At 44.3% G+C, this 24,598-nt stretch overlaps 1 gene segment (V, D, J or C); it reads right to left on the bottom strand.

Moving 5' to 3' along the window:
* Nucleotides 1-18,036: 18,036 nt before the first annotated feature.
* LOC144613953 (putative non-functional immunoglobulin lambda variable 5-48) lies at nt 18,037-18,571 on the bottom strand. The segment is given in 2 exon segments: nt 18,037-18,389; nt 18,481-18,571. Coding segments are annotated over 2 exon segments (399 nt in total).
* Between the last annotated feature and the right edge of the window lie 6,027 nt (nt 18,572-24,598).

Raw genomic sequence — 24,598 nt, forward strand, 5'->3', positions numbered from 1 at the left:
TTGGATGGCAATCCAGGGAGAGCAGGAGGGAGACAGGATGTTTCAGATGCAGTGCTGTGGGCAGATGAGGTGATAAAGTTAAGAAGGGAGTCTGGAAACAATTCAGTGATGGTAAAAAAGGGGAAAGGATACACTTAGCATCTTCCAGACACAAAGGAATAGGAAAAAGGGAAAGAAGACATAGCCCATTTCTCACCATAAGCAAAAGTATATGAGATGAAAACAGGAAAAACGGACTAATTAATACATAATATTACTTTTCATAAGAGTAAAACAGTACTGGCTAAATTACTGAACCAAAATGGAGGATGCAGAAATATAAAAAATTAAAACTGACAATGGTGGTAATAGACATTGGAAAATACAAATTAAAAAAAAGGAAATTGTAATTACTTTATACACCACTATAGAAAAATAGTTCTGCTATTTCAATAGGCTCTGTATTAAAGTTGGAGACATCTAGATAGTTTAGCATGGACTCTGTACAAGATGGACATGTCTATACATGAAGCATTCCCTATATTTACAGAGGTGGTGGTGAAGTCCCCACACATTGCCCACACTCCTAATGCCAGTGAATGGAGAACTTGGAATGGCACCTGCTGTGTGATTCAGCACCTATGAAACGTGCACAATAGGAAGATCACTGCAGACAGGAAGGATTGGTGGCTGCAAAGGGTTGACTGCAAGGGTGGGGGGGGGGGCGCGGGGGGGAGGGCAATGGCCTGACTGCTGGTGGATTATTTCTGCAGGTGATGGAAATGTTCTCAATTTGATCATGATGGTGGTGGCCAAACTCAGTAAATATACTACAGACTGCTGAATTATACAATTTAAATGATTGAACTTTATGGCATGTAAATTATCGTAATAGACTTGTTTTGTTTTTAGAAAATACAACATGAGAAGAAGCTTCTATCACTAACTCCTTAAAATTCCTCTGGGCTCAGAGTCAGACCCTTCAGGGTCTCCACAGTGTCCCTGTTTGTCACAGGAAGTCATGGGGGTGACCATGGGGAACAGGGGCAGGTTTTTGTCTCAGGTCCCCATGGGCCTGCAGCTCTGTGTCCGCTTTGATGCTTTTGTCCCACGTTGAGCAGTAATAATCAGCCTCATCCTCAGGCTGCAGGCCCGAGATAATCAAAGAGGCCGTGTTCCCAGAGTCAGAGCCAGAGAACTGAGCTGGGATCCCTGAGGGTCTAGTACTTCCGAGCATCACAGTTTTGGGGACACCGTGAGAAATCTGTTGGTACCAGCCCACATAATATGACCCAACATTGTTGCTGTTTCCAGTGCAGGTGAGGGTGACCTTCTGTCCCACAGACCCTGACATGGAGGCTTCCTGTGTCAGCGTAGGCTGTGCCCAGGATCCTGCAACAGAGCAGTGGACACACATACAGGTGAATCTCATGGTATTGCCCACAGCATGTTCTCAAAAAGAGGGGGCAAGAAGAAGAACAGTGATAGCCCATAATCACTCCCCCTGCTTTCCACAGCCAGTCACCTGAGCAGAGAGCAAGGACAGTGAGGAGGAAAGGGGTCCAGGCCATGGTGGAGATGCCCCAGGCTGTGGTTCTGAGCCCACAAGTGACAGACCTGCACAAAGCCTCTCTTATCCTCTCCCCTCTTGGGAAAGCAGCGAGGAAGCCTTCATGCAAATCACTCTTTCCGCTGGGGTCTCTAGGGCTGAATTTGGTGACAGCTGAGTGTTGGGTGGGACTAGGTAGCCTCCCCAGGACCCCAGTGAGCACAGAGCACAGGGTACAAGGCAGGGTTCCAGACCTGGGTGCTCAGTTGAGATCCCTCCCCCACATAGACCCTCAAGGGCAGGCCCACAGTGCCCCCTGCTGTCTCAGTCTCCAGACTCACCTATGACTGGATGACTCCAGGATGTCCCTGGAGCTGAGCAGAGAGGGAATCTCTGGACTTCAGACAGCCTGTCATTCTGTCCACCCACCTCTACACAAGTTATAAAATATGATATGGTTACATAAATGTATATATACTGCAACAACTCTCAACATAGAACTGGATTTCCTATTCCTACAAATGATTAATGCTTCCCTTTGAACTTCACATAACACATCTGATCACTATCTTTCCTAGTGAGTCAGAAAAAAATCCAGCATGTGTCCATCACCTGCACAATTTTTTTTGCTCCTTGCAGCACTATCTGGAGCTTGCTGATAATACTTAGTTGGTGCTCGGCAAACAATTTTGAATTAAAAAATACATCAGCAAAGGAAACAAGAAAAAAATACAAATATCTCCTTTCTTACTCTATGGCTAAGCATGTATCTCTTCTTTCCTTTGGGCCGTCATCATCCATCTAAATTCTTAACCACAGACACAGGTGTCATCTTAGACACATCCTTATGCCTCACACACAACCTCCAGGTAATTCCTAAATCCAGTGTTTTCCACCACAAAAATAACCTTAATATGTCTATGCTACCCAAAACAATCTATAGATTCAAGGCAATTCCTATGAAAATTCCTATGACATTTTTCACAGAAATAGCAAAAAAAAAAAAAAAAACAAAAAAAAAACCAACAAAAAAACCCAAAAACCCTGAATTTTATAGAGCCAGAAAAGACCTCAAACTGCCAAAGCAATCTTGAGAAAGAAGAACTAAGGTGGAGGCAACATACTTCTTCCTTTAAATTATACAACAAAGCTATAATATTGAAAACAGTATGGTAGTGACCTAGAAAGGCACACATAGAGAGATGCCACAGAATAAAAAGACCAGAAAGTAATGCAAGTTCCCCTTGATCACCAGGGAGCAAGTGAGCTGAAAACAGGGCCTTTGTGACATCTCTGGAAGACAGCTGACATGGAGTTTGGTGTGGATTCAGATAAGAATATGCATGACTCATACAGAAGATGACCCAAATTCTCAGGTTGTCACTGAAGTGTCTTGACACACTTTGGGAGAAAAAGCTGGAAGTGCTGGACCCCCTGTAATGGGACACGTTGATACCTGTGCATGGAGGGCAGCGTGCATCCACATGGTTAATCTGGGGTAAGAAGCACAGCCCAAAGAATGCTTTCACATGAGTCAGGCACACCTGCCAAGAGCCCCCAAGGGAGGTGCCTTCTTCTCTCTGCTGCTTCTTGCATTGGCATGGGCTTCTGGAGCCCTGGCTCCTCTGTCATATCCAGGTTACCCATTCCCCTGCTGAGTGCTGGGAATAATGAAAAAGTTCTGGAAATGGAAAGTCGTGATGGTTACAAAACACTCACTGTGCAGATGCTTAGTGCCTCTGAACTGTACTTTAAAGTGTGATTAAAATAGTAAATTTTGTTGTTTATTTTCATAATTATAAATTATGAGTTGAAAATAAAATATATTTAAGAAGCTGTCCTCATGCAAATATCCTCCCCACGCTTATATGTTACCCTATTCTAACTCATCATCATCAGTAAAATTTTACAGTAATTTTTAAAACTATTTTCTCCTGTAGATTCTACATATAAATGAGATCATGCAGCATTTGCCTTTTTTGTAGGACTTATTTCTCTTAGGGTAACATCTTCCTTTGTGCACAGATGGGGGAGATCTTTCTCATGATGCCCCACAGCCTTTCTACTGCATGGATCATCGATGAGAACCGATGCAGCAGGAAAGGAGCTCACAATCAGGGTCTGTGAGCTCAGGAAACCAGCCACAAGGTGCCCCCAGGGCATGATGGTGGCAGCTGGGGGAAACTCACATCTGTGGGATCCACTTCACCCACCTTCACGAGAACAGGCTCAGGATTTTGTAGCAGTGGTTGAGCCTCCTCCTTACCCTCACAAGCCCCACTGGGAGGTTTGCTAACCTGACACCCAAAGCTCCTCCCAGGGCTAAGCACCATCGCCTGATACCACAACCGAAGGGCAGGTAGCTAGCCCCGGTGCCAGGCCAGCCCTGTGCCTGGGATTCCTCCTCTTCTTAGTCCTTACTCAGCACCAATCTTAGTACTTTGTGCTTGGCACACAGAGCTACTCAACCAGCCCTGAGCACAGGAGCCTGGAGGGAAGGGAGGGTCTCTGCTCTGACTCCTGGAGGAACAGAATCCATTCTGTGGAGGACTGTCCAACGGTCCGCAGGCTCTGGCCGAGAAAACTAAGGAAAGTTGACTTGCCTTTGTAAAGAGAAAAAAAAGCCAGTTCAACAAGTTCTGATTTTTACACCTGGATCACCAAAGTCTCTGCATCATCATGGTTTTTTTGTTGTTGTTGCTTGTATTTTGTTGTTGTTGTTGTCGTTGTTGTTGTTTTCCTGAGACTACAAAGAGGTTGAATAGGAAAGTGGGAAGAAGGACATTGTGATCTAGAAACCATTTCCAAGTACAGTCAGTGTGCCTTCCAGTTATTTTTTTAAGTTTATTTATTTATCTGGAGAGAGAGAGCAGGAGCATGAGTGGGGGAGGGGCAGAGAGAGAGGGAGAGAGAGAATCCCAAACAGGCTAAATGCTGTCAGTGCAGAGCTTGGCTTGGGACTCAATCTCACTAACCAGGAGTCATGATGTGAGCTGAGATCAAGAGTCAGACACTAAATCGGCTGAGCCACCCAGGCCCCCCTCCAGTTATTTTAAACGGGAAGAGAGTCAGAGACCAGGGGTCTGAGCAGGCTGAGGTATTTGTCCCACTTTCCCATGTGTCTGTGTCACTGTAACCAGCACCACTGTGCCAGTTTGCACAGTAATAGTCAGCCTCGTCCTCAGGCTGCAGCCCAGAGGTGAGCAGAAGCCCTGTGCTGGCCGAGGCATCATCAGATCCAGAGAAGCGGCTGGCGATCCTGGAGCCCTGGTGTTTATCTGAGTCTGCGTAGAACCTTCAGCAGATACTGGGGAGGGCTTCCTGGCTTCTGCTGGTACCAGTATGTGCTATAACCACCAACACTGATGTCACTGCTCAGGTGCATTTGATTCTGGCTGTTCTAGGAGATGCATTGAGGGAAGGTGGCTGGGTCAGCACAGGGAGGGACCGAGAATCTATAACAGAGACACTCATAAGTGATGGGACTAAAAATGGAAAAAGTGGGAAAAAAATTTCTTAAAATGCTGAGCATGGGAAGAATCATTTGGGGCTACCTTGTGTCCCTGAGGCCAGTCCCTACCTGTGCAGTGAGACAGGAGCATGAAGAGGAGAGGAGTCCAGGCCATGGTGACACAGCCTCTGGTCCCCACAGTGGGGTGAGCTGCCCCTGGCCTCCGTTTCTCCTCCACCCTCTGCAACAGGAGGGCTGTCCATGCAGATATGGTCCATCCAGTGACTGCCCAGCCCCTCGCTGAGCCCTGGTGCTGGAGCTCAGCTCACATCACACACTGGGGAGGATGAGGGTTGGCTTCACCCCTGGGGAGAACACTAGGAGGAAGCACCTGCTGAGACAACCCACATGTCCCTGCTCAGGGGATTCTGTCAGGCCTGAGAGGACACAGCAGCTGAGTCCCTATCAGGGGCACAGGGCTCAGTCCCCAGGCCCAGGCTCCTTTGAGTTCAAGATCGTCACTGAGCCTCTGTGTAGAGATCACAGGGCAGTCCCACAATGCCCCCTGCTGGCTGAAGGGCACACACCTCACTGTGTCCCACAGCCCTGAGAGCCCAGCTGGTTTCCTAAGCTCACCAGGTCTCTTGTCTATTCACACATCAGTGATCTGAATCATGGATAATGTGATCTCATAGCACGTCTATGGTTACTGCAGTGATTTTCACTCTCAGAATGAGTCCTTCTAACGTGAGATGCAAACATTTACCACAATTAAGTGGTAAATTGTTGGCGTCTGGCAGAAAATACTACAGACATCATACCACTGTATTGGTATACAATTTAGAATATGCCTGCCTTGTGAATGTTTTACAACTTCTGTGCATTGTATCAATGAATTCCAACTACTGTCCAATAAATTGAGTTTTATTTTAATCTATTTTGTAGCTAATTTTATTGCTTACTAATTTACAAAGTTAAGGAAAAACAATGAATTTATCTTTGGTGAAGGCCAACTGATCAGTTTTTTATTATGATTTTTGCTGATGGGGTCTTGTCTAAACCTTAGTATCCTGAAGATGTTCTCCATTTTTTAATGTTTATAACTTTATATTTTACGGTTAGGTCTATAATCCATTTATTGAATTTTTTTTTATTTTTTCTTTTTTATTTTCAAGTTTCTTTATTTACTTTGAGAGAGAGAGAGAGAGAGCGCGCGCTCCAGAGGGGAAGGGGGAGAGAGAGAGGGACAGAGGGAATCCCAAGCAGGCTCTGTGCTGTCAGTGCAGGGTCTGAGGTTCTAGGTGGGGCTCCATCCCACAAACCATAAGGACATGACCTGAACTGAAAGAAGAATTGGAAGTTTAACCGACTGAGTCACCCAGGGGTCCCTAGTGATTTTGTTTTATAAAGTGAGAGTTTTAGGTAAGATTAATTCCCTTCTATGGATATCCAATTGTTCTGTGGCCATTTGTCCAAAATGCCATCCTTTCTCCTCTGGAAGTCTTCTGCAATTTTGTCAAAAATACTTATCCATACTTTTATGAGTTTGTTTCTGGGTTTTCTGTTCTGTTCCATTGGCCAATGTATCTACCCTCCATCCATAGCAATCTGTATTGTTGTGATAGGAATTGACTTACGCTTTTATAGAATTTGGGAAGAATTTTCATCTTTAGTAGATTTCATCTTCTAATCCTTGAACACAACATATCTCTCCACTGTTTTAGATCCACTTTGAGTACACTTCCCAGGATTGTCCAGATTTCAGCACCAATGGCCTGTACATATTTTTTTTTAATTTTTTTTGACATTTATTTATTTTTGAGACAGAGAGAGACAGAGCATGAATGGGGGAGGGTCAGAGAGAGGGAGACACAGAATCTGAAACAGGCTCCAGGCTCTGAGCTTTCAGCACAGAGCCTGACGCGGGGCTCAAACCCACGGACTGTGAGATCATGACCTGAGCCGAAGTCGGCCGCTTAACCGACTGAGCCACCCAGGCGCCCCTGTACATATTTTTTTAAATATGCACCCAAATACATCATCATTGAGTGGTTTTAAGTGTTCTTTTAAATTACTTATCACGTTCTTATTGCTAGTGTATACACATCTAAATGATCTTTCTATGTTGCTCTTGTATTCTTCAACATTCCCAAAATTCTTTATTACTCTTTAAATGTATATATTTATGATCATATTTGTAGCTTCCTAGGCATTTTTCCTTAGGTCCCCTATTTTTCATTCTCTGAGAACTTTTATCATTTGCATTCATTTATTCATTTATTCTTGTCCATTATAATGAATTGTGCAAAATGTTTTTCTGTAATGGTTGGTAAGATCAGGGTTTCTCTCCTTTAGCCTGTTAATATAGGAGATATATATATGTATATAGATATATATGTATATATATATCTATATATATATAGATATGTATATATATATCTATATATATATATCTATATATATATAGATATGTATATATATATCTATATGTATATATATATGTAGATATATATATGATTGAATACTGTTTCTAGTATTTTCTTTGGAATTTTTGTGTCCCTATTTGTGAAAGATACTCCATTTTTTGTTTGTTTTCTGCCTGGGAGCTATTGACACCAACTACTGACAGAAAATTTTGGGAAGAATCCTTACCTTAGCCAAATTCAACATATTGATCCACAAGCAAAGAATATCTATTCATTTATTCAACTTTTCTCTAATTTCTCTGAAATGTTTTGTAATTTTCCATATACAAGATTTCCATTTTTTCTAAAATATATCCTTAAGAATTTCATAATTATGTCATTATAAATGGCATTGACTTTACTTACTAATTTTTTTCTTTGAGAGAGAGAGAGGGCACAAGTGAGTGAGAGGCGAGGCTGCAGCTCAGGGACCTTGAGATCACGACCTGAGCTGAAGTCTCATGCTTAACCAACTGAGCCACCCAGGTGCCCCAGATTTTATTTTTATGTGTTGATAGTTTACTGCCTCTATATAGACCACCATTTGTTTCCACATGCTGTTTTTGTAACCTGAAGCCCAGATTTGAAGCAATCAGACCAAAAACTATCTATGATCCACCCCTAGATCCAGAGTTGGAATCAACAACTTTTGTCCTGTAACATCTCCACAGAGTAATTTTTACCTTTCAGCAATGTAGTTTGCCTTTGAAAACATGAACAAGGTGAGAATAGGTTATCAATCTAAAAAATTAACTGAAAGAAGGAATATGACACTGTTAAATCATCTCATTTCAGGACAACAAAGAGTCTGTTGAAAATCTGATAACAGAAATCACTCCTGAACCACCTAAGGGGTGATGTCACCAGGCCCAGAGAATGGAGGGAGATTCTGTCTCACTTTCCTATGGATCTAAAGCACTGCATAAGCATTAGCACTATCTTGGCATATATGACCATAATAGTCACCCTGGTTTTACTTTGTCCTCATTCTAGAGTCCAGACATATTGGAATAACTTAATTGATCAAAGCATCTTTGGATTCAGAAAATGACAGGGGACCCAGGATCCCTGATGTATATAGGATCCTGAGTGGAATCTCAGGAGAAACTAGGGAGGGATCTCTGGCTTCTGCTTGTGCCAGTATGTTTTTTTTTAATTTTTTTTATTTTTTGCCAACAATGGTGTTGCTTCTCAGGGTCAGATGAGTCCTGCAGATTCTTCCAGGGACACCCAGAAGAGGGTGGCTGAGTCAGCACTGGCTGTGGTGGGAATCTGCAAACACAGACCTTCATGGTAATGGGGTAGGGATGGAGGTAAAGCTGCTTGTGGGTGTGATCCAAAGCGGTTGACCTAGCCTCGGGGATGCCCCAGACGTCTGAGTTTAGTTCTTACATATGCAGCAAGAGGGGAACACAAGAAGGAGAAGAGTCCACACCATGATGGACACAGCCTTGCAAAGACTCCGAGGCTGGAGCTGGGCTGACCCAGGCATCTGTGATGCCTTTCATTGGTCTCTGGGAGGAGGAGCTGTTCCTCTAAATTTGTTTCCCTTGTTGGTGAACTCTGCTTCACTCTGAGAACCAGCTCAGGTATGGACTCAGGTTTTAGACATAGGGGACTGATGGGTGAGTCTCACAGTGTGTCCCCTGAGAGTGACTAAGGAGGAAGCAGCTGCTGGGACCTTCCACAAACCTGTGAGCAGAAGACTCTGCCCAGCCTAGAGGTGGGACAGACACTGAGTCCCTGTCACCAGACACAGGCACAGATAACACAGCCATGGGGTATTTGGGTGATTTGGGAGAATTACACAGAAGTCAACACCAGTGCAGACATGAGGGAAAGACCGACAGTGTCCCGTGCTGCCCACTGGCCAAATATCACTCTCTCAGTGGATGTAATGTGTTGAGGACACTGGACTGACAACATGATCACTGTCTGTTCTCAGATACCCACGGGCAACCGCACCTGAAATGTCCCCAGGTAACTGATATTAATAAACACCCTTTTCCATTATGGGAACTCCTAGAATTCCAGGAGAAAGATATGTGGGAATATAACCCTGTGCAGGGTGAGTGGGAACACAGGGAGGTGGGAAGGGGTAAGCCTGGGGGCAAATGCCTGAGCCTCTTCTTCAGCACAGCCACATGAGGGGCCTCTCATGACCTGGTCTGATGCAGGCTGCATGTCCTGCTGCAGGGCAAAGAAAGAAACAGATTCCTGGAAGGAGAGCAGGGTTCTTAGCAGCAGTAACAGAAGGTACAGATACATTAGCCACAGACACTGATGACAGGAAGACAAATGCTATGGGGTGACCACTGCATGGAGATGTCTGGACTGTGAGGGTGTTCACGGACAGATAGTAAGACAGACATTTTCATTTTGAAGAGATTTGAAACTGTTTACAACAGTTTTATTGAACTACAAGTGACTTAGAATCAACTATACATACTTAAACTTTTCAACTTGATACATTTTAAGAGGTGTATAGACACATGAAGCCATCACCACAGTCAAGTTGACGATGTGGGGCCAAGGGCAGGCTGTCCCAAGATGGGCATCTTTGGCATGAAAATTATTTTCAGTTAAAAACGTTCACAATTCAATCAATCCAAAGTAAAAGCTCTTTATTCCTCCCTCTACCGCCTGCTTGAATCAAGAACAGAGCTGTTAACAGAGATTTCTCTGTACCTAAGAAACATATCTGCATAACAGTGCAATCTTTCTTTTCCATACATCTCTTCACACTTTCCTGCTGACGGTCTCATTCCCATTTGTGTCCCCAGACCCCTATCCCTGTCCTTTCCTCAGGATGTCCGAGAAGCTTTCTGTTGTATGACTGTCTTTGAAATTTCAGGTGTATGTGGATTCCCCATCAGTATGAAACTAAATTTGATTAATGTCCTATTAGTCTTTCCCATGTTGATTTGATTTTTAGTCCATAGGAACTTCTTCCTCCATGACGGACGTCAGAGAGGGCAGGACATGTGAACTTGATTAAATGTGATGCAGCAGCTGACATCCTGGGACATGTGACATACAGTCAGCAAAGGTGATTTCTTACCATGTGAGCCCCACACAATCTGTGTCTGCGGAGTCCAATGGAGCAAGAGTAGTATGAGGACATTTTTCTCTCTACATTTCAATTAGCGGAAGAAAATATTGTGGCGCTAGTTCCTTGGGCTCAGCAAATCTTAGTAAAAATACAACAAAACAAATTTTAGTTATTGATCCATTTCTTCCCAGAGATGATCTTTGTTTTCCTTTGTGTCTTTAGTGTTCTATGCCCTAAAAAGAAATTACTATGGGACAGACAGCAAACATAGGCCCTAGAAGATTTCTTCTGGAGTCAGTCCCACAGATTGGTGAGTCCACGGTTCTCCTCAGACTGGGGTCAGTTTGGATAAAATCTGATGTGGGTTACAGACTGTTGCTAAGGGGCATCTTGGAAGCCAAAGTGCAAAATTAGTGGTGCAGGTCAAGCACTTAAAAGCTGTTAAAATGTTCACTTCCAAAAACTCAGTTCAAGGGCTAAGTTGTTCAGGGAACATGTTAGACTGATACTAGGTCATTCACCAACCTCAAGAAGACTTCCATTAAATGAAGTAACCATGAAGCCCCACAGTCCCCAGCCCCATGGTCTATTTCTCCTAGATATTAGTGTGGCTACAAGAGGCTTAGCCAGAAAAAAAATTGATGAGCATTTTCTTTCTTATCATTCTACATTTTAATAGCTTGGATTTTGACCAGTGAGACCATTCTCTCTGGTCTCTACCCTCTGGAATGTACTTACCAGGGTGGAAGTTGGTGGCCATAGAAACAGAGTAGGAACCCAAGTCTCTCTGTCTGTCTGTCTGTCTTTCTCTGTCTGCCTGCCTGCCAGTAACTGATGGACAAATCCTATGTAGTTCCACTCATATGAATATTCTAAGTAGGGAAACTCTTACTAAAAGCATAGAACAGTGGTTGCCCGGGACTGAGAGCAGAAATGGAAAACTGTTGCTCAGTGAGTAGAAAGTTTTGGTTATGCAGGATAAATAGGCTCCAGAGATGTGTGATACAACATAGGATCTCTAGTTAACAATATGGTATTCTGTACTTTAGAATGTGTTAAGGAAATAGATCAGGTCATGTGTTCTTGCAACAACAACAAAAAGACATATATACATATTTTGAGGGGATAGATAAGTGTAGTATGTAGATTGTGTTGATAGTATCACAGGTGACCCATATGTCCAAACTCACCAAGATGTATATATTCAGGGGCGCCTGGGTGGCTCAGTTGGTTAAGCGACCAACCTCAGCTCAGATCATGATCTTGCAGTTCTTGAGTTCAAGCCCTATATCGGGCCCTGAACTGTCAGTGGAAAGACTGCTTGGTATTCTCTCTCTCTCTGTCTGTCTGTCTCTCTCTCTCTCTCTCTCTCTCTCAAAATAAATAAATAAACTTAAAAGAAAAGATGTAAAGGGGCACGTGGGTGACAGTCAATTGAGCAAAGACTCTTGGTTTTCGTTCAGGTCATGATCTCATGGTTCGTGGGATCAGGGCTGATGTCTAGCTTTGTGCTTGCTTGGTATTCTCTCTCTCTCTCTCTCTCTCTCTCTCTCTCTCTGTCCCTCTCAACATAAATATAAACATAAGTAAAGAAACATTAAAAAATATGTATGTATTCAATAGGCAGTATTTTTGTATACACTATTCTACAACAAAGCTAAAAGTAAAACGACTAAGAGAAAAACCATTAACTTTCTATGTTTCTGCTTTTCTCCAACATTTTAAATTCATGCTGCTACTTATACGTTCCCAGACTATTGTCCTCAATGTTCTTGCAATCTTTTTTTCTGAAAACTTCTATTTGGACTCATTTTTGAATTCTTTACAAAAGTGTACTTCTCTTTGCATAAAATCTTTTCATGTTTAAATTGATGTCTTCAAATCTTATATGATTTATGATATTAATCAGTCAGTGACTCCCAATATGCAGATTTTGAACTCCAGTGGTAAAGTCATTTAAACCAACCTGGGCCTCAGGTTGCAGTTACTGAGTACTCTGTAACAAAACAAAACAAAACAAAACAAAACAAAACAAAACATATTTTTGACCTAAGTACTCAGAATGGTACATACAAAACAAACATAATATGACACAAAACAGCACATCCAAACACTATATTGGTGTATATGCAGATTTTAAAGTTTTTTTCTTGCTAATTCCATTCAGCTACTTTTACAGCTATCTCAAGTAAACAGTTTCATATGGGTATCTTTTCAGACTTTCCCCTCATTCTTCAATAAATATATATATTATCAAATGCATGCCATCTCTACACAAGTGTGCTTAAGTGATATTATGTATATATGTATATATATATATATATATATATATACACACACACATATATATGTATGCATACACATATATACATATGTATGTGTTTTTGTGTATATATATTTTCTGTCTTCTTCTACATTTACCAAGTATACAATGAGGGCATCTTTCAAAGTTCACAATACACCTACCTCACTCATTTGAATAGATTCTCAGTGTCACAATGGACTGCAATGGATAGAAATACATGGTGAGTCTTTTTTTTCTTTTACAACTTTGCTAAGTGACAATCCTCTATGTGTTTATTTCCAACACGCAGAAGTTTCTGTGGATGAGGTTCCTAGAAGTGGGGATCTGGGTGTGGTTTGGAAAGAATCTAGATGGAGGGGTGTCCTGGGTGAAGGAAGATATAGTGGGTGATAATGCCCAAGGTCACAAGACAGCAGAGCCTGTGGGAGGAATATACAAGTCTGTGATATCTGACCATGAAGAAGAAAGGAAGGAAGTTGGTTGGAGAGCATGCAGGCTTGAGGGAGAACAGAGACCATGAGAGTTTTGGAGGAAATATTACACGGGGAAATCAGGAGGAGGGCATGAATCAAAACATAATCATTAGTGAGATCATCCAGGAGAGGTAACCAGCAAGGCCTCTGGGGATGAGGGATGGAGAAGTAATGATGACATATGGAGTCTCTATTGGATGATGATGTCAATGCAGTCATTTGGTTTCATAACTTTTATAGAATTGATTCAATTTCCTCCTTTTCAAAAATGTGGAGTATATAAGGAATTATGTGTAGATAAAAATGGTTCAGGTCAATATTTGGCAATAGAAGGTGGGGGCCATCCATGAATGCTTGTAGCGAATCAACAAATGGGGTGGGTGGGGATATCAGGAGGGGAGTGGACTCACTGGTGGAGGACGTGTGGAATTAGAAGAACGGGGGAAACCACATTCAATAAGGAGGAAGTGGAAGAAAATCAAACCTACCTGAGAATGTGAGGGAGCCCGCTATCATCTGACATTTTAATACTTTGGCTGTTATCACAATTGATTTATTTCTACTTCTACTTTGAAATCAAGGTGACAAGGCAGGAGTCAGGGTGAGGGGATAATCATGACATGGAAGAAATGGCATTTTCTCTCCCCCTTACCCTGCTGGTTCCTTCACTTCCTTATTTATACTCCCTGTTCCTCCTCACTCACAGACATAAAATCATCGGTCAGCATTATCATCGTCACAGTCCATACACCCCTCTAGGGTTAGTCCCACTCACCTCACTAATCACCCGCCTCCGTGGAATCCACCATGCTCCTTCTTCCCCAGTTGAATCCCCCAGTGGACTGTGGCTGCAGGTGCACATGGCCATGCTGACTGCTCCCGCTGTGAATTTAGGAGACTTACTCTAGGGCGTCCCTACTTCAGACACTGTGTGATAATTCATCTCTCATGTCTCTCTCTATAATCCATTCTTACGTTTTTCTCTGTCTGCAATGTGTGGTCAGACGTTCCTCAGTTCCCTTGAAGTGAGAAAGTATCTTCCATCCCGACTCCCAACTGGAAAATAGAAGCTAGAAGATAAGTTGCATGGGATCACCTACTAACTGTTAACAATGCTTATCTTTTGTTTTCTTGTTGATGACACAAATAAGATGTTCACAATTTTTTTCAAATATGCTTTCACATTCTTCAGGGAATTTTACATTGTCCTTTAATATGCAGATTGCACACAGTCTCAGGATATTTGCTCTTAGTGTAACAGCACTCCCACCGGTCTTAAGGATGAACTTGCTTCAAATTTATACACTCCTTGTTTGCTGACCTAAGTCCCTTGGTCTTCAGCAGAATTAACCTAATTTCCTTGAAATTTGCATACCACTGGCCTTGAGTAATGAAGGAACGAACTTTTCCAGAGGAGAAGACCTGACCACATTTGAAACAGCTGCAAATGATGCCAGCAAGTCCGTTCAGGGTCATGTCCGTATAGGATTAGCCGATTGCACACTTGTTTCTCCTACATGGAGCCCACACCATTTCCTGCACCTTCCTCTATAAAACTATAGGGCTTCTCCTGGATGGGGAAGAAGGTCTCTGAGACATTTGTTCACCATCTTCCCAGGTTGCTGGCTTCCTGAGTAAAGCACACATTCCTTTCCAACCATCCCTTGTCTCTCAAGTATTGACTTTCCAGCGGCAACTAGCAGAATCTGAGTTAGGAACCAGTTCTCTGATAGTATTAGCATTTTTACTTTGTTGGTAGTATTTAAGAACAATTTTCATTATGTTTAGCATATTAAAAAGTATCATTGTTATTTAAATTATTGTTGAAATAATAGAAACTTCATTTTACATATTTCTCATGACTTTAGTGAGTGCAATATTTTTAAACTAAATACCCTGAGGCATCTGCAAGCAGAAAATTAGGGGTCCCCAGGGAAGAAACAATATAAAGAGGAGACAGCTTTCCTGCCCCAAGAGCACTCATTTGAGGCCCCCAGCTATTTTCTGTGGTCTGTGCCCTGCAGGTTCTACTTGCCCAGCACCCATACTGAGCACTTTCCTGGGTGGAAAAGAAAAGAGAAATGCAACAAGGTCAGGAGTTCAGGGTTTGAGGGGACCAAAGGGGATGTCAACCTACCAGTCTCCAGCAGGCCAAGAAATAGCCTGAGTGCTTCAGAGACAATGACCCAGAGGGAAAAGTCCCAGCCCAGGAACAAAAGTAAACATTGACCTAAAGCACATGCTTGAGTTGTTTTTGCAGGATTGAAACCTTGCCCCACAGGTTAATGAGGTTAAAACAGTCACCAGCAGGACCCCCACTGACACCCCTTCTTTTTCACAGGAATGTTCATCTATTTCAGAGGCAAACAGCAGAAAGAGCCTGGGAGCCTAGACCAGTTTTATCTCCTGCAACAGCTCCACCAGTGCAGATGGACCAGGGAGTGTCCTCCAGGGACCTCTGCCTCTTTATAATGTTAAGTCTCTGCCCTAGGAGGAGGACAAGCTTCACTAACATACCACAGGGTGCAAACACAAGCTTATGTTCCCAGTACCTCTGCACAACGTTATGCCCACCCTTACATGGGATGACAAAAGTCACCTTACTGAGCATTCATTCTAACCCTGAATGAAAGAAAGGAACCCACTCACCCTAACTCAGGGAGTCACAGCTTTGGAAGTTATCCCCCCTGATTTCCTCATTTGCCACAGATCAAATTTACTTTGTGTGGCAGCATCTGGTGGAGCCTCTCCCTGTGACTCACCAAGGAAGGAACTCGCAGTAGTTCCCAGACATCTCTACATGATATATTTCATTCTTAAGTACAAAAGCTGACTCTTTCTCCCTATTGTTTACCTGTGGTTTTAGCTATATTTATTGAATGTATTAATAAGAAACGGTGGAGAAATATTAAGTAAAAATTGTGATAGCAATTATCTTTCATCACTTCTGCCTTTTATAGCAATGTTAGATCCAAGTAAAAAATAAAACACAGTAGGGGTGCCTGGGTGGCTCAGTCGGTTGAGCGGCCGACTTCGGCTCGGGTCATGATCTCACGGTCCGTGAGTTCGAGCCCCGCGTCGAGCTCTTTGCTGGCAGCTCAGAGCCTGGAGCCTTCTTCTGTTTCTGTGTCTCCCTCTCTCTCTGCCCCTCCCCCATTCGCGCTCTGTCTCTCTCTGCCTTTCAAAAATGAATAAATGTTAAAAAAAATTAAAAAAAAAATAAAACACAGTAATTAATTTAGAAAGTATCTATTTTCAAAGGAAATCATGATTTATTATGATTTTTTTTACATAAATGAGTTTTTCAAAAACAATTCTGGGTAGCTGAAATGATATCCACCCAGAAAAACCAAAATACCTATTAAAGCTCTTAAAAACACCAACACAATTAAGACGACAGGAAACTACACAAGACTTACATCCTGTTAACATAAGACAGGTTATGTACCAACTTCTCACAACCTGTTAGTGAAAATAAATGAATAAATAAATGCGGCACTAATGACTGAATCCTGGCAGCCTCACTCCCATGCTCACACCACAAGACATGAGCTTCAGTGGAAAGAGAAGTCAGTTCCAGAAAAGGCTGTGGGAGATGGAAGGGGAGAGCTAGCAGCAGGCATGAACCACCGCCAGAGGAAGAAAGTCCCTTGAGTGTGAAGACACAGGACAGCCTGTGTGGAGACCTGAGCCCTGACCACACAACTGGCATCCAGGACGAGCAGGAGGGAGACAGGACGTCTCAGATGCACAACTGTGGGCAGATGGGGTGAGAAAGTTGGGAGGGGAGCTCTGTGAATATCTCAGTGGAGGTAAAATTGGGGGAAGGAGGCATTTAGCATCTTCCAGACACAAGGGAGTAGAAAAAAAGGGAAAGGAGACACAGTCCACCTCCCCACCACAAGTAAAGCAAAAACATATGAGACAAAAACTAGAAAAATTAATTAACACATAATATTCTTTTTCATAACCCAATAGAACAACTGGCTAAAATATTGAGGAAAATGTTTGTGTGCACAAATGCGCAAAATAAAAAGTGACAAGAGAATAATAGACATCGGAGAATAAATTTTTTTCTAAAAACCGAAATTCCTAATTATCTTATAGGCCACTATGGAAAAATAAACAATGATCATTTTGACAGCCTGTGCATTAAAATTGGAGCCATACAGAAGCTAGCATGGCCTTCGCACAAGGGTGACAAGCAAGTAAGTGAAGCCTTCCGTGTATTTCCAGATGGTGGTGGTGATGCTCCTACAACGATGCCAGTGAATGGAGCGCTTACAATGGTACATGTTCTGTGATTCGGCACCTGGGGAATGTGCTCAGTAGGGAAATCACTACAGACAGGAAGGAATTATTGGCTCCAAAGGGCTGAGTGCAGGGGGACAATGGCCCCGCTGCTGGTGGGTCAGGGTTTTCTCTGAAGGTGATGGAAATGTTGTCAATTTAATCATGACGGTGGTGGCCAAAGCCTCTACGTATACCTACAATTATTGAATATTTATACTTTTTAAATTTTCCACAGACCCTGTGTCATGGGAAGTTGGGCTCTATTCCCTCACCTGCATGTGCTCTTGTGACATCTGTGATCATCTTGTGTCTTCACACAATAGCATCATCTGTGTGTCACTCCTTCCTCCTCAAGGACAGGTCTCACCACAGAGGTGTCTCCCCTACAGGAGCCTTCACAGAAGCTTCTCAATAAAAGAGACTCAGAGACAAGGTCTGTGAGTTCAGGGGTTTTTGTCTCACTTCCTCGTTATCTGTGACACTGTGAGTAAAGGTAGCTGCTCCCACTGCCATGAGCTGTAGCACAGTAATAGTCAGCCTCGTCCTCAGGCTGCGGCCCAGAGATGAGCAGAAGCCCCGCATTGGCCGAGGCATCTTTGGACCCGGAGAAGCAGCTGGGGACCCCAGGGCCCTGGTGCTTATTTGAATCTGAGTAGTAGTACAGGAGATACCGGGGAGGGCTCCCTGGCTTCTGCTGGAACCAATTTATGTAGTAGCTGCCAACATTGTAGCCACTGCTCAGGGTGCAGGTGAGTCTGGCTGTTGTTCCCGGAGATGCAGACAGGGAGGCCGGCTGGGTCAGCACAGGCTGGGACAGGGAACCTGCAAAGAAACAGGGAGAAATTTCTCAAGATTCCGACTTCAGGAGGAGTGATTTTGAGGGCTGCCCAGTTTCCATGAGGCCTTTCCCCACCTGCACAATGGGAGAGGAGCATGAGGAGGACAGGAGTCCAGGCCATGGTGATATAGATCCTGGTCCCCACAGCTGGCGGGGCTGCCCAAGGCCTCCTTTTCTCCTCCACTATCTGCCAGAGGAGGGCCGTCCATGCAAATGAGGCACATCTGGTGACTGCCCAGCCCCTCCCTCGGCCCTGATGCCGGAACCGGCCAGACACCACACACTGAGGAGGATGGAGGTTGGCTTCACCCCTGGGGAGATCCCTGGGAGGAAGCACCTGCTGAAACAACACACAGGTCCCTCCTCAGGGGACTCTGCCAGGCCAGAGAGGACGCAACTGCTGAGTCCCCATCAGGAGCACAGGGCTCAGTCCCCGGGTCAGGTGCCCTTGACTGAATGGTCCTCGCTAAGCAGCTTTGTAGGAAGCACAAGACAGTCCCACAGCACCCCTCCTGGTCACAGGGTACAGCACTCACTGTGTCTCAAAGCCCCGAGAGCCCAGCTGGTTTCTGCAGCTCACCAGGTCCCTGTCTTTGCACACATCCGTCGTCCAATCCTTAGCACATGTTCCCCCTGCTATCTGAAAGTACATCACCCCTAAGAATCTTAGCCACAAACGGAAGAAGGCAAAGAAGCCATTAACATTACTTTATATGGACAATTGGTTGCATGTTTCCTGACTCAAAAAGCAACCTTTCCTAGGCTCCTCTAATACCTATGGACACATCTTGTTCTCAGATGCACAAAATGTATGGAGAGTAAGAGCACATAACGTACACAGTTCAAAGCTCTGGTGCCCTGGTGCTGAGATGCTGTGTGTGCAGTTCTCAGGAGAGGAGCTAGATGGCACCCTTGATGCTGCTTGATTGTGCCCTGTCTCTGTAGAGGCTTCCTGCAAAACAAAGGCTGGATGCTATTTTGGTTCTTCTTCCTTTGTAAAACTGAAAATCCTCCTCAGATTTCTTTTAGCAGCAAAGACAGGTACTAATGTAAATGTTTCCTAGAAGGTAAGTGGCTTAAACAGAACTTTCAAAAGGTAAAGATACCTGTACCATGATTCTGATCCTTGTGCTTAATTATTGTAACTTCTCCCTCCAGGAGAAGCCCTGTGCATATATAATTAATTACAGGATGTTCTAGACAAAGCTGAATGACCCAGGTGTGCATCAGGTCAGGTGTCAGAGAAGAGGGGACACTTGAGCTGCTTGGAAGAAATTGTAGAGGTTGTTCCCAGGAAAGGAATAGAAAGAGAATTTTGTAGGAATACACTCACCTAGTGGCATATTCCAAAGAGGATAATTCAGCCAACATCTCAAAAAATTGAACTGAATGTGTTGCTAATAATTACATTTGATTTATTGATCAGTAGATAAATACATACATACATACATACATACAATAGCTTTGGTTAGCTTCACATTTACCAGTGAAGAGTGTCCCATACTTTTTAATCTTAGGAGTTGACTTTATATTCCCCAAATTTGTAGGTTCTGCATATCTGTGTCATGTATCTCTTGTCAGGAGTTTATTTTGGTGTCATAACATTTCCTTATGTTAAAAGAAAATTCCCTACCTGTATTTTATTACACATTGTCTTAGTTTAATAGAGGTTAAATGTGAGACTTTAATGTTTTTCAGATGTGTTCAATGTCTGAGCATTTGCTTCCATAAACCCTCACTTTCTCATTGCACCATGGATCCACCTCAACTTTCACTGTGCAAATGATTCCCACACTTCTCGACTCAAAGCCCTTTTTAGTAAATTTCTGTGACCAGAAACACCCACCTCCTTAAGACAGTTTGTCTCAAGGCAGTCAGAGGGATCTTCCTCGTCGAACTCAGACAGGTCCTTCAGTGCTCTTGGCATAAAACCCAAAGTCTTTCCTACCCAAGGTGTTCATTATGGTCTGCCCCCGCCCCCAACTTCTCCACTCCCTGAACAGCCACGCCCCTTGATCTCTACCTCCAACTTCCCTTCTTTCCTATTACTTAAAATCCTGAATTCCCATCTCTTCCAAGGTCTCCAAGCTGCCTCTTCCTCAGCCTGTTGGGAGGAGACGCGAGATAACCTCAGATCGTGGATGAAACACATATTTTGGCAACTCTGAGTAGAACTTTATTTATAGCAGGATATGCATACATCATCCCTCATAAGAAAAAAGCTAGAGGTGGAAAGATAGATAGATGATAGATAGATAGATAGATAAGTAGATTATAGATATAGATATAGATATAGATATAGATATAGATATAGATATAGATAGATCATGGCCCTGTTCAAGTTGAAAAACAATAAACAAAAGTGTAAAGAATAGCCTGCATCCATGTCCAACCACAAGGTCTCACTTTGCTGACTCTTCCACCTTTCTTTGTCCCTCATCCTCCTCCCTTCCTGAACATAAAACAAATCCAAACACTCCATCATCAGTATGGCTTTCACTGATGTATGAACTTTGAGAGATTTAGCACGTTACCTTCATGTTCAGTGTTCCAGAGTTCTTGTACATTAAAGCAATGGGTTCCAACTACTCTCACATTACATGTATCTGTGTTGTCATTTCCTACATCTCAGGAGAAAGAAAGGGATGACTGTGTTCTCCACATGAGCTCACAGAAGGGAAAATCAAAACAGGGCATGAAGTTGCTCTAACCATGATGGGATGTGACTTCACAGAGTGGAGAAACCATCTGGTGACGTTGTGGACCAGGGGTCAGAGGGTGGACACGGCAGGGCAAGACCTAGGAAACTATGTGGTCCAGGGAGAGCAACTGAGACAGGAGAACAGGAGGTGGAGACACAGGAGGCTGTGCTCACAGGAGACGCTCAGGACTGTGAGGCAGAAGGAACTCGGGGAGAGAAGGAGGAAGAGGATAGTGTGAACTGGGGGTTCCTGCTCTGACTGACCCGTCAGATGGTGCTGCCTTTGACTGCAGGCAAGCATTAGATAAGGAGATGGTTCTCTATTAAGAAACTAGTTGAAGACCTGGGAAACAAGTAGAAATAGTGAATTTCAAGCTCATAAATGGTGGACCCTGACCTTGGTGGCAGCAAACAGTGACTGTGCCTGAGGCTGGTGTCCAGGCGTGGTGAGCAGTCTCCACCCAGGTGTGGATGTGTAAGAAGGACAGGAGCCTGGGACAGAACCCAGGGTACCATACCCCTGTACAGAATGGGTGAGAGGATCCCCCATGAGTCCCTAAGTCCAGGCTGGCTCTGGTACCCAGTCCCTTCATCATTCGTGTGGCATGTGTGTATTAATGATGTCCTACCTTCTGGTGAGCCGGGGGTAGGTTTGTCTTTCCCAGGTTGATGCCCAGGGAGGGCTGGTGACAGTGAAAATATGATTGGTGGTAATGTTTGCAGACCTGTAGACTCAAGGGTGAGTTTGGGACAGGTCATGAGAGTCCGTGAGGGTGGAGCATCCAAGATCAGACTGAAATGCCTGGGACAGTGGGCATCATGAAGTGGGGCTGAAGAACAGGAACCTCTCACCCCACCTGCACATCCCCAGGACCTCCAACCACAGGGAGGCAGACCTACAGGATCTTTCTCAACCCCCTCAGCTCCCAGGGGAAGGGGCACTTCATTCTGGTCACTGCTCCCCACCCCCACTTCCTCTTCTCTTTCTCTGCCCAGGACCTCAGTCTGTAGCCCCAAGTGTGCTGTGTAGTTTCCAGGTCTTGTAAGTAATAAACCCGTATTTTTCAAAGATTCCTGATGGTTGTAGCTGAAGAATACCTCGTAGGCATAATAAGAACCACAAGGGTGGGTCTGGCCACCACTTCGATTACGGACAAACTAAGACCCCCATAAAACATTAGCATCCATTCCTGAAGAGAGAACACTGCCTCCCACCATCTGCAACCATTGACTTCATTGTTCATTTCCAGTGCACAGCCCAGACACATCACGATTATTGACTACTCAGCCCATGGGATACAACTCCATCAACTGGAGTGATGGAGTTACATCAGCCAAACTTACATGTGGTTTCTTTTGTCTCTGAACATACAGGCTCCCCTCCTTTTCAAAGTCCCTCAGGTCAGCACCCTTTCGCCCCGCCCCTTCGGCGAAGCAGGTTCACGCCCTCGCAGCAGTAGATTGGATGATGTCACACTGTGCACCCTATTCGAGACCCGAGACTTCCTAGATGACTTTACATGCATGCCCTAAGGTGCTGTTATTGTGCTGCAGAGTATAGTGATCTGTGACAACACAGCAGTACGGTGTGGCTGCCATCACGGTGTCCCGTACGAGAGTGTCACCACCATAAATGCAATGCCGTGCTTCACACATTCACCCTCCTGCTCCTTCCTCCACCTCCTGTCGATCACTGACCTTCAAACACTCCAGAGTCGTGCCTTTTCTAAAATGTAATCCAATCACAATTGTGTTATGCAGCACTTTAAATGTTCTCCTTTCTGGAGAAATATGTATTTACAATTGGTGTATGTTACTGTGACGTCAGAGGTCATTTGTTTTACAGCTGGCTAAGTTCCCAGTGTACAATGTACAGCCTACTGGAGGAAATCTGTGTCACGTCAAGTCTTGGAGATTATGTAAAAAGCTGGTATAAACATCCGTGTGCAGAGTTTTCATTGCTTTTACATGTGATGGGTATGAAGAAAGCTTCTACAGACATTCACATTCAAGATTTGCTCTGGGCAGATTGTTTTTATTTCACCTTTTCAATTTGAAGTTCGGCACGTTTCCTGTATTCCCCACAAATATCAGCATACAAGCGAAACTAGTCATCTGGTTAAAGCTAAGCAAAATGGTACCAGATGCAAAGAGAGTTGATTTGTCCATCTAGCAGAGCAGGGACAGTGCTGAGGCCCCATCGAGAGGCTCAGAACAGGGAAGATGTTTCACTCATTGAAAGATCAGAAGACAATAAATGAATATAAACTAGCATGGAAGTAAATTGTCATAGTTCATGAGGACAAGGACTTTCTGGTACCATAGCGACCATCTGTCTATGAATGAACTAATCTGAGTGACCTTGAGGAGAGAAGGCAGAGGAGGAGCCTCACTCCTATGGCGTGCAACTGGATGGAGCGGGACACAGGGCATCAGCCAAAGAATAAGCAGAACTTACAGACTAAGCTGAGCACGCAGCTGCTGGGTTATTCACGCTCTTCACAAATGAGTAACTAGGTTTTTGTGTCACTTCCCCACAGGTCTGGAGCACTGTGTGAGCACTGAGACTGCTGTCCCACGCTGAGCAGAAATAATCAGCCTCGTCCTCAGCCTGGAGCCCAGTGATGGTCAAGGAGCCTGTGCTGCCAGACTTGGAGCCAGAAAATCAATCTGGGACCCCCGAGGGTCGATTGCTATTACCATAGATGAGGAGTTTGGGAGCTGTTCCTGAGAGTTGTTGGTACCAGTTCACATATTCACCACGCCCGATGTTGGAGCTGCTTCCAGTGCAGGAGATGGTGACCCTCTGGCCCAGGGCCCCAGACACTGAGGGCGGCTGAGTCAGCACAGACTGAGCCCAGGACCCTGGAAGGGGGAGAGACACAGAGAGGATGATGATATGGTCTAGAGACAAGAGGAAGAAGCAGGGCCCATTTTGTCCTCCCAGGAAAGTGTGTCCCTTTCCCCTGTCCCCACATTCAGTCACCTGTGCAGTGAGCGAGGAGTGTGAGGAGGAGAAAGGACCAGGCCATGGTGGAGGTCAGCACGCATTCCTGCCTTCTGTGGCCCCACAGCTGAGCAGAGCCTCCCCTAATCTCTCCCTTCCCCTCTTCATCCTCTGAGAGAGGGAGGGCCCTTCCATGCAAATGAGACTCCCAGCTCTCTGACCCCTCACTGGCCCTGGGTCAAAGGCCTCTGACCGATGATGTCAGGAGGGGTGGGGATGGGAGGGGCTGTGTAGAATCAGGGTATGGGGAGGTCCCAGTTTTGAGCCCTGAGCAGAGGGCACAGTCAGTGCCAGTTCTGCAGTCACAGCTCTGATCATGGTTTACCCCTCAGAAACAGGACCGGTGCACCCCCTGGTGTCAAGACCCAGACCCATCATAGTGTGCATGGTGAGGAGAGGACACAGAAATAGCTCATGCCTCCCCATTGCTCTGATTCCTGTCCCCTGCATTAGGGCCAGACCAAGTGTCCCCTTAATATGGCTTC

Source organism: Panthera onca, chromosome D3, assembly GCF_046562875.1.
Source record: "Panthera onca isolate mPanOnc1 chromosome D3, mPanOnc1 haplotype 2, whole genome shotgun sequence".
Lineage (NCBI taxonomy): Eukaryota > Metazoa > Chordata > Mammalia > Carnivora > Felidae > Panthera > Panthera onca.